Source organism: Protomyctophum parallelum (genome assembly GCF_964188405.1).
Source record: "Protomyctophum parallelum genome assembly, chromosome: 11".
NCBI lineage: Eukaryota > Metazoa > Chordata > Actinopteri > Myctophiformes > Myctophidae > Protomyctophum > Protomyctophum parallelum.
The window spans coordinates 50,778,997-50,788,718 of NC_139707.1; the positions used below are offsets into that span (position 1 = coordinate 50,778,997).

The following is a 9,722-nucleotide window of genomic DNA, read 5'->3' on the forward strand; positions in this document are numbered from 1 at the left end:
ATCCCTTCTCCGTGTAAACAGGCAAAACGGTGAATCCGCAAAACGTATGACATCATGGCTCACGTTGGCTCACACACAGCGCATATGTTTATTACATTGATGATATAATATATGATATATATATGATATAATATAGTTCCTGAACAAGCCTCCCTCCTCGCCTATACAAAGTGCTGCTCATCAGCGATGGTGAATGTAAAACCATGATGTAAATAAAATGCCTTGCGATAGCCGATAGGCGGCAGCAGCGTTTATGTATAGCCTAATGTATTATAACATATATATCCATCCCTGTTGCGTGAAGGGGCTCTTCTTCTTGTACGTAACGTGGGCGACTGGTCTATCTGGCAGCCCGTTACCGCCACCTATAGCGTCATTATAGCGTTTTCATATAGTGTGCGTTCTCGTGTAAAGGGTCAATATAAAATGAGAACGCATCTGGAGATGGTTGCCGTGTAAAAGAAGCCTAGGTGTTCCAGGATGGAACTCTATAGTAGAGAGAGTGTTCAGTAACGGTGTTAAAGATGGAGTGACACAATATTTGTATTTTTCCAGTTTTTCATGTGTCTATGAGGTGACAGTACTTAATTAGACACCCTGGAGTCTACTGTATGTGTCTATGAGGTGACAGTACTTCATTAGACACCCTGGAGTCTACTGTATGTGTCTATGAGGTGACAGTACTTCATTAGACACCCTGGAGTCTACTGTATGTGTCTATGAGGTGACAGTACTTCATTAGACACCCTGGAGTCTACTGTATGTGTCTATGAGGTGACAGTACTTCATTAGACACCCTGGAGTCTACTGTATGTGTCTATGAGGTGACAGTACTTCATTAGACACCCTGGAGTCTACGTGTGTCTATAAGGTGACAGTACTTCATTAGACACCCTGGAGTCTACTGTATGTGTCTATGAGGTGACAGTACTTCATTAGACACCCTGGAGTCTACTGTATGTGTCTATGAGGTGACAGTACTTCATTAGACACCCTGGAGTCTACTGTATGTGTCTATGAGGTGACAGTACTTCATTAGACACCCTGGAGTTGTTTTTATGTGCAATGGTGTATTAACTTTGTATTTAGGGTTTCTTCCTGGAGAATGAACCCTTGACAGACTCTCTGTCTCTCTCTCTCTCTCTCTGTCTCTCTCTCTGCAGCTCAGCTGATGATCTCCTCATCTGCCAGACATCCTGGTGTTCCTCCAACCCTGGTGACCTCCCTGTGACCTCCTCCTGGTGACCTCCTCCTGGTGACCTCCTGGTGACCTCATCCTAAAGCTGCTCGTCTCTTCTCTTTCTCTCTCTCCCGCTCTGTCACGCCGGTCGTGCGAGCGTCTCTGGGCGTGTGAGGAGGAGGAGGAGGAGTCTCTGTGAGGAGGAGGAGGAGGAGGAGGAGGAGTCGTGATGGAGGACGGCGGCTCGTTGGACGTGCGGGGGGGCTCGGGGGGGTCGGGGGGGTCGTCCCTGGCCAAGGGGGCGAAGGGCGTGGCCAAGGAGGCCAAGCGCCACGCCGGCCGGGCGGTGGACCGCGCGGCCGACGAATACTCGTCTCACCGAAGCTACGCCCGCTTCGAGGACGAGGAGGAGGACGTGGGAGACTTCTACCGGGGGGGGGGAGACCCCCCGGGGGGGCGCCGCGAGGAGGGGGAGGGGTCCGGGAGCGACGCCACGGAGGGCCACGACGACGAGGACGAGATCTACGAGGGAGAATACCAGGGCATCCCCAAGGATGGGAAGGTGGGTACCAGGGGACAGTTCCAGGGTTATCCCCAAGGCCCAGGATGGTAAATATTAAATTGTAAAGTGTGATTTATTTTTTATTTATTATTATTATTATTATGTATCTCGACGACATTGCAAACGAACGACAGACTGACTGACTGGCTGGCTGGCTGGCTGGCTGGCTGGCTGGCTGGCTGGCTGACTGACTGACTGACTGGCTGGCTGGCTGGCTGAACACTTGATTGACTGATTGAGCGACACAGCATTGCGTCTCATATATGCCGCCTCTGTCCTGCAGGTGGCGCTAGGGCAGCCGGTGTCGGACTCGACGCGAGAGCGTAAAGACCTGGAGACGGAGCGCCAGGCGGACGAGGAGGAGCTGGCCCAGCAGTACGAGCTCATCATCCAGGAGGTGGCGCTGTTTCTCATTATACATTATATTCATCCATCGCCAAGGACTTATTTAACTTCTTTTTTATGATGTCCTAGACTGCCAACAACGTCTTCAACGCCTTTTTAACACGTGTTTAACATGGGCAGGGGTTGGCGATGGGGCCTTTCTGTGTGGAGTTTGCATGTTCTTCCCGTGTCCCCTAGGGTAGGTACCCTCACATGTTCTCCCCGTGTCCCCTAGGGTAGGTACCCTCACATGTTCTCCCCGTGTCCCCTAGGGTAGGTACCCTCACATGTTCTCCCCGTGTCCCATAGGGTAGGTACCCTCACAAAAACATGCAGTAATCCTGGTCACTAAACTGCCTCCCCCTGGCCAGCCGGGGCGCCTGATGGAGGGGAAAGGAACTGGTCACTAAACTGCCTCCCCCTGGCCAGCCGGGGCGCCTGATGGAGGGGAAAGGAACTGGTCACTAAACTGCCTCCCCCTGGCCAGCCGGGGCGCCTGATGGAGGGGAAAGGAACTGGTTGGAATAACGTCTTCCTTCCACGTGCTACGTCCAACCAGGGAAACTCCCCCCTGTCAGGTGTAAAGGAGCAACTTGGACACTCAGGCATGAAGGAAGCATGAGTTGAAGTCCGTTGCTCTCCGCTTGTCCCCCATATGTGGGGACTAGGTTGGTCTCCCTTTGTCCCCCATATATGGGGACTAGGTTGGTGGAGGGTGTGTAGAGCCCAGGATCACATTAGATGATTGACACAGGGGTGAAAAATGGGTTACAAAATCGTAGGATGTATATGTAATGTATATATAATGGCGGTCAGGGCCTTTTGGCGCCTCCTGGTGGCGATGAATGAGTGTTAAGATTATGATTAATAGTTAATTGACATTGATGTTTTACGGTGGTATATAGATCCACGTAACTCGAATACCGTATGCCGTTCGCCGCGCCGACTTCTAGTTCGACATTCAGGGCGATCTATTCATGTGTTTCTCCTCTTTGTGTGTCCGTGCACGGCAAAAAGGGAAAGTTGACAAATGACAATGTCCACGACAATGACTGCTGGTACCAGTGTTGTTTTTGGCAGCAAATTTCTCTTTTAGTTTTAGTCATTAGTCTCTTGAATAGTTTTCACTTCGTTTTAGTCACATTTTAGTCGCCTGGAATGTTCTAGTGTTTAGTCTAGTTTTAGTCGACTAAATGTCATACGATTTTAGTCGACTAAATCTACAGTTGATTTAGTCGACTAAAATGTGTTTTGACAGGCCTTGATGTCGTTGTAATGACATATTTTACACTTTGGTTGCATGCTGAAAATAGCAGATATAGAATCTCACAACGCGCCGCGCTGCGACGCGTTGTGAGATTGTATATCTGCTATTTTCAGCATGCAACCCAGCATAAAACTGGATCTCTTGTCCACTAGTCCCTTCCTAACATTTTAGTCTAGTTTTTATTTGTTGACGAAATTGTTAGTATATTTAGTCTTAGTTTTAGTCATCATAGATTCGTTTTTATTTAGTTTTCGTCAGTGAAAAAAGGTAGTCGACGAACATTTTTCATCTTAGTTTTAGTCGACAAAAACAACACTGGCTGGTACTAATTAACATGGTTCTCTCCAGGTGGTACTAATTAACATGGTTCTCCCCAGGTGGTACTAATTAACATGGTTCTCCCCAGGTGGTACTAATTAACATCGTTCTCTCCAGGTGGTACTAATTAACATGGTTCTCCCCAGGTGGTACTAATTAACATCGTTCTCTCCAGGTGGTACTAATTAACATGGTTCTCCCCAGGTGGGCCACGGGCGTTTCCAGTGGCAGCTGTTCTTCGTCCTCGGTCTGGCGTTGATGTCCGACGGCGTAGAGGTGTTCGTGGTGGGCTTCGTTCTGCCGAGCGCCGAGACCGACATGTGTGTCCCCGAGTCCAGAACCGGGTGGCTCGGTGAGTACCGCTAATGCTAACGCTAACGCCACGGCGCGTGTGTCCCCCCCGAGTCCAGCCCTGGGTGGCTGGGTTGAGTAACGCTAATGCTAACGCTAACACCACGGAGCGTGTGTCTCCGAGTCCAGCCCTTGGTGGCTGGGTGACTAATGCTAACGCTAACACTGACATGTGTGTCTCCGAGTCCAGCCCTTGGTGGCTGGGTGACTAATGCTAACGCTAACACTGACATGTGTGTCTCTGAGTCCTGCTCTGGGTGGCTAGGTGACTAATGCTAACGCTAACGCTACCATGTTTGTCCCCGAGTCCAGCTCCGACCGACCGCCTCTCGGTTGCTTTTGTTCCAGGGGCCTGTGTGTTGGTTCCCACAGCACCAGTGTGCTGGCTGGCAGCTCTTGGTGTCTTTGGCAGTGCCCTGCTATAGTCTCATTCTCCTGGCTGCTACTTCCTGTATGACGAAAGCATGATCAGAGCTTCCATTGCTCCAGACTGCACGACGGAAGCATTTATATTTTACTCACGACCAGAGCTTCCGTTGCTCCAGACTGTATGACGGAAGCATTTATATTTTACTCACGATCAGAGCTTCCGTTGCTCCAGACTGTATGACGGAAGCATTTATATTTTACTCATGATCAGAGCTTCCGTTGCTCCAGACTGTACGACGGAAGCATTTATATTTTACTCATGATCAGAGCTTCCGTTGCTCCAGACTGTACGACGGAAGCATTTATATTTTACTCATGATCAGAGCTTCCGTTGCTCCAGACTGTACGACGGAAGCATTTATATTTTACTCATGATCAGAGCTTCCGTTGCTCCAGACTGTACGACGGAAACATTTACTGTACACATTTGTGCACTCTCAGAGTTAAACTAACAGTGATTTTGGTGACGTCATTATTTTTTTCTGTTTGTGTTGCGTTTCATTTGAGTGACAAGCTGTCAGTCACACCTGACAGAAATCACAAAGCTTGCTCTGTTGCCATTGGTTGGTTGAGAAGACGATGTCACAACAAGACATGATGCGTTCTATCAACCGTGACGGCTGTCAGTCAGACAGAGTGTGTGTGTGTGTGTGTGTGTGTGTGTGTGTGTGTGTGTGTGTGTGTGTGTGCGCACGCTAGCAGGTATTCCCTCTGCGCTCAGTATTTCTCCCAGGCGTCATCCATCACACACACACACACACACACACACACACACACACACACACACACACACACACACACAGTGACTCAGGCAATACATCAAAACTGCAACAATACATCCAGTACATCAGTGAGACAGAGTGGAAATTGATTCAGAGGTGTGTTCGTGTGCGTGTGCGAGTGCGCGATTCCTCCACACACAGCTGCTCTGTTCTGGATCTAATTCAAGATGCCCACTAAACATCAGAGCAGCAGGGGGGCGGTGTTGAGCAGCAGGGGGCGGTGTTGAGCAGCAGGGGGCGGTGTTGAGCAGCAGGGGGCGGTGTTGAGCAGCAGGGGGAGGTGTTGAGCAGCAGGGGGAGGTGTTGAGCAGCAAGGGGAGGTGTTGAGCAGCAAGGGGAGGTGTTGAGCAGCAGGGGGCGGTGTTGAGCAGCAACATGGTCATGAAGTGTTCCTACTCTATATATGGTCATGAAGTGTTCCTACTCTATATATGGTCATGAAGTGTTCCTACTCTATATATGGTCATGAAGTGTTCCTACTCTATATATGGTCATGAAGTGTTCCTACTCTATATATGGTCATGAAGTGTTCCTACTCTCACCTATGGTCATGAAGTGTTCGTACTCTCACCTATGGTCATGAAGTGTTCCTACTCTATATATGGTCATGGTCCTATTCTATATATAGAGTAAGAACACTTCATGACCTTATATAGAGTAAGAACACTTCATGACCATATATAGAGTAGGAACACTTCATGTTCCTACTCTCACCTTATATGGTCATGTCAGTTTGTGTTGTGTGTGACGTCACTCACAGCTCCAGATAGTCTATATAAGATGCTGCGGGGTGAGAGACCACAGCTGTAGACTGAAGACACGGAAGAGAGAGAGACAGAGAGAGAGCCAAACGTAAGAAGGAAGACAGAAAAGACACAGAGATGTTTGGGTGGACGGTGACCAGAGAGGACGGAGGAAGAGACAGAGCTGGTCAAGCTGTCGTGGCAGTCGGACACCAGGTTTATTCCTTTACAGACTCCAGAAGCTATTCCAGCACGGACCACGTTGACGTGGCCGTCTTCAGCACAGTGTCTTTGCGCTGGAGGACCCCGTTGCCCCCGGTTACAACCGGAACGATACCGAGAGGACGTCCCAAGCGCTACAGCCACACAGCTGTGCTGATAGAGGACGTGGTGTACATCTGGGGGGGTGTCACTACATGGAGGAGAGTGGCGTCGAGGGAGTACTGTGACGTCCTTCATGCATTTGATGTCGACGCTAACAGATGGTCCACACCAGAGATCTCTGGGGCTGTTCCAACTCCACGGTTCCTCCACTCAGCCTGTGTCGTGGGGAAGGTCATGTTTATTCATGGAGGATGGACCCAGACTGGACCCACTAATGACATCTACAAGTTGGACACCACCACAATGGTCTGGGCTTTAATCAACACCAGAGGAACTCCACCTCCTGCTTCAGAAGTTCACTCTGCTACCATCATCGGGACAAAGATGTTTGTGTTTGGTGGCCATGGGGGGGGTCAGTGCTACGACACCATCAGAGTGTTTGACACACAGACCAACCACTGGATGGACACACCTTCTGCACAGCTTGTTCCAGAAGGACGCTGTGGTCATTCAGCCTTTACCTACAATGGAGAACTGTACATATTTGGTGGCGAGAACGTTATCCAGGCTTTCAATGATCTGTGGAAATTCAACCCAGAGACCTTCTCCTGGAAGAAGGTTGAGCCAAAGGGGAAACAGACGCCATTCTGTCGTCAGTATTATATGTGCTGTTGCATGCTGGGAGATCGTCTCATCATCTTTGGAGGATACAGAGACGACGGCAGCTCTACACCCGTTCTACTGAATGACCTGAACATCTTAGACTTCAGTCCTAGCCTCAAGACGTTATGTAAGCTAGCAGTTATTCAGTACGGCCTGGAGCAGTCTGAACTCCCACACGACATCAGGTGGGAACTGGCAGCCATGACTAGTGAAGTAAATTCACTAAAAAGGAGAGATGAGTGCTTTTCTCGCCCTATAGAGCTCATGAACAAACTTACTAAAACACTTAGAAAATATACTTATTACTTAAAATAATAAAATACGGAGAAAGAAGTCGACGACCGCAAACAGGCAAATGAAAGTTGTTCCGTTTGTCTCTGACCCATGAAAGACAAAGATCCAGGTTTACACTCTAGTTTAAAACATGGTTATTTATGCTATATTAATGTGAATTTATTGTGATTCCAGATACCACACTAGCAACAGCCAATAGGAACTGACAGCCATGACTAGCAACAGCCAATAGGAACTGGCATCCATGACTAGCAAGAGCCAATAGAAACTGGTAAACATCACTACCAATAGCAACACGAAAAAAAATGACAGACAGGCCGGGGTTGTGTAGTTACCTTATAGCTTATGACCACTAGGGGGTGGTGTAGTTACCTTATAACTTATGACCACTAAGGGGTTGTGTAGTTACCTTATAACTTATGACCACTAGGGGGTGGTGTAGTTACCTTATAACTTATGACCACTAGGGGGTGGTGTAGTTACCTTATAACTTATGACCACTAGGCGGTGGTGTAGTTACCTTATAACTTATGACCACTAGGGGGTGGTGTTGTTTTCTCGCCATGATGTTACTCCAAATGTGGAAATCAAAAAGAATTGCTCCAGTTTTACAATCCGAAGATCTGGACCCGGATCCTCAGATCCAGTCCGGGGTTTCTTCCTAATAAAAATGGCAAAATCAACAGGAAGATAAGATTTTATTAAAACAATAAAATAATAATAATAATAATAATACAAAAACAAATATAACAGCACGAGTGTTGGTGATGCTCTATATTGTCTGAATCAACTTTGTGTTTGTTTATGTACTAAAAGAGTGACTTTGAGAGCTCTTTTCAGCGTACAATGCAGGTCAATGAGGAGCATATTTTCAATTATCAATTTCTAATCACTGGAGATATTATTTAGATTTCTCGTCCACATTTGGAGTTTGGACATCATGGCAGATAAACTACACCACCCCCTAGTGGTCTATAAGGTAACTACACAACCCAAACCTCTACGAAGGTGGTCTTACTAAAGGTAATAATAATAATAATAATAATAATAATAATAATAATAATAATAATAATAATAAAGCTTTATTTGTATAGCACCTTTTAAGAACAAAGTCACAAAGTGCTTTAACAGAGAAACATATATAAAGACATAGCAAGGAGGCACACAATATAATAAAATACATTGTCAATAAAATAATGCACAAAATCAACAACAAGAGACGACAAGCTCTGACGACCACTGCACTCTACTCTATACTCCACTGTAATGTACTGTGTGTGTGTGTGTGTGTGTGTGTGTGTGGTGTGTGTGTGTGTGTGGTGTGTGTGTGTGTGTGTGTGTGTGTGTGTGTGTGTGTGTGTGTGTGTGTGTGTGTGCGTGTGTCCTCATAGTGAACTCCTTTCTCTCTCAAGCTGTGAGTCCTGAAGGCATTCACGCTGCACGCTTCACTGCCCCTTGTTCCTGACTCTCTCCTCTCTCTCTGCATCTCTATGTCTCTCTCTGTCTCTCTCTCTCTCTGTCTCTCTCTCTCTCTCTCTCTCTCTCTCTCTCTCTCTCTCTCTCTCTCTCTCTCTCTCTCTCTCTCTGCATCTCTGTCTCTCTCTCTCTGCATCTCTATGTCTCTATGTCTCTCTCTCTCTCTCTGCATCTCTAAGTCTCTCTCTCTCTCTGCATCTCTATGTCTCTCTCTCTCTCTCTCTGCATCTCTATGTCTCTCTCTCTCTCTCTCTCTCTCTCTCTCTCTCTCTCTCTCTCTCTCTCTCTCTCTCTCTCGCCCCCCTCCTCCATTCTTTCAGCTGATTGCCCCCGCGGCCCCTCCCCCGCTGAGGTGAACATGATTGTGTGTGTGTGTGTGTGTGTGTGTGTGTGTGTGTGTGTGTGTGTGTGTGTGTGTGTGCGCGTGTGTGTTGCCCCGTGTGTGTGTGTGCGTGTGTGCGTTGTGTGCATGCGTGCGTGTGCTACATTGACCTCCAGTGTTAATTAATTAGTGTAATTTTTTGGGGTAATCACTCCAACACACCTGCATTGTAATGAAGTGCTGTTTAAAGGGACACTTCACCCATTTTAATGATGTTTAGGGTTAGGGAACAAGAAACACTTTCCTGTGGGGTTTTTTTTGTGTGTGAAATATGGTGGACCTCTGAGCCCAGATGGGACCTCTGAGCCCCAGGATGGACCTCTGAGCCCCAGGATGGACCTCTGAGCCCATTCTGAACGGGAACCCCTTTTGGTGTAGCATTGTGTTATGCTTTAGCTCTGGAAAAATATCAGATCTACAAGCTTGTAGGTCTGCTATTTTTGTAAAAAAAATCGAAGAACGACTGACATAGAACGTAGCTTTTTCAGAAAACTGTCAGGATGTAGAAGACATTTATAGAATCTGATCTTAGGTTATATATATAGTATTATACTATATTATATTATA

At 47.3% G+C, this 9,722-nt stretch overlaps 1 protein-coding gene across 1 annotated transcript in view; it reads left to right on the top strand.

Annotated features, from left to right (window-relative positions):
• Positions 1–1,409: 1,409 nt before the first annotated feature.
• Positions 1,410–9,722, top strand: part of sv2ca (synaptic vesicle glycoprotein 2Ca) — a gene marked incomplete at both ends in the record, with an annotated part of 29,259 nt that continues 20,946 nt past the window's right edge. Inside the window, 3 exons of the mRNA XM_083776867.1 lie at positions 1,410–1,742; positions 2,026–2,139; positions 3,916–4,063. Coding sequence (XP_083632993.1) covers positions 1,410–1,742; positions 2,026–2,139; positions 3,916–4,063 — 595 coding nt within the window. The remainder of the gene's footprint in view (positions 1,743–2,025; positions 2,140–3,915; positions 4,064–9,722) is intronic.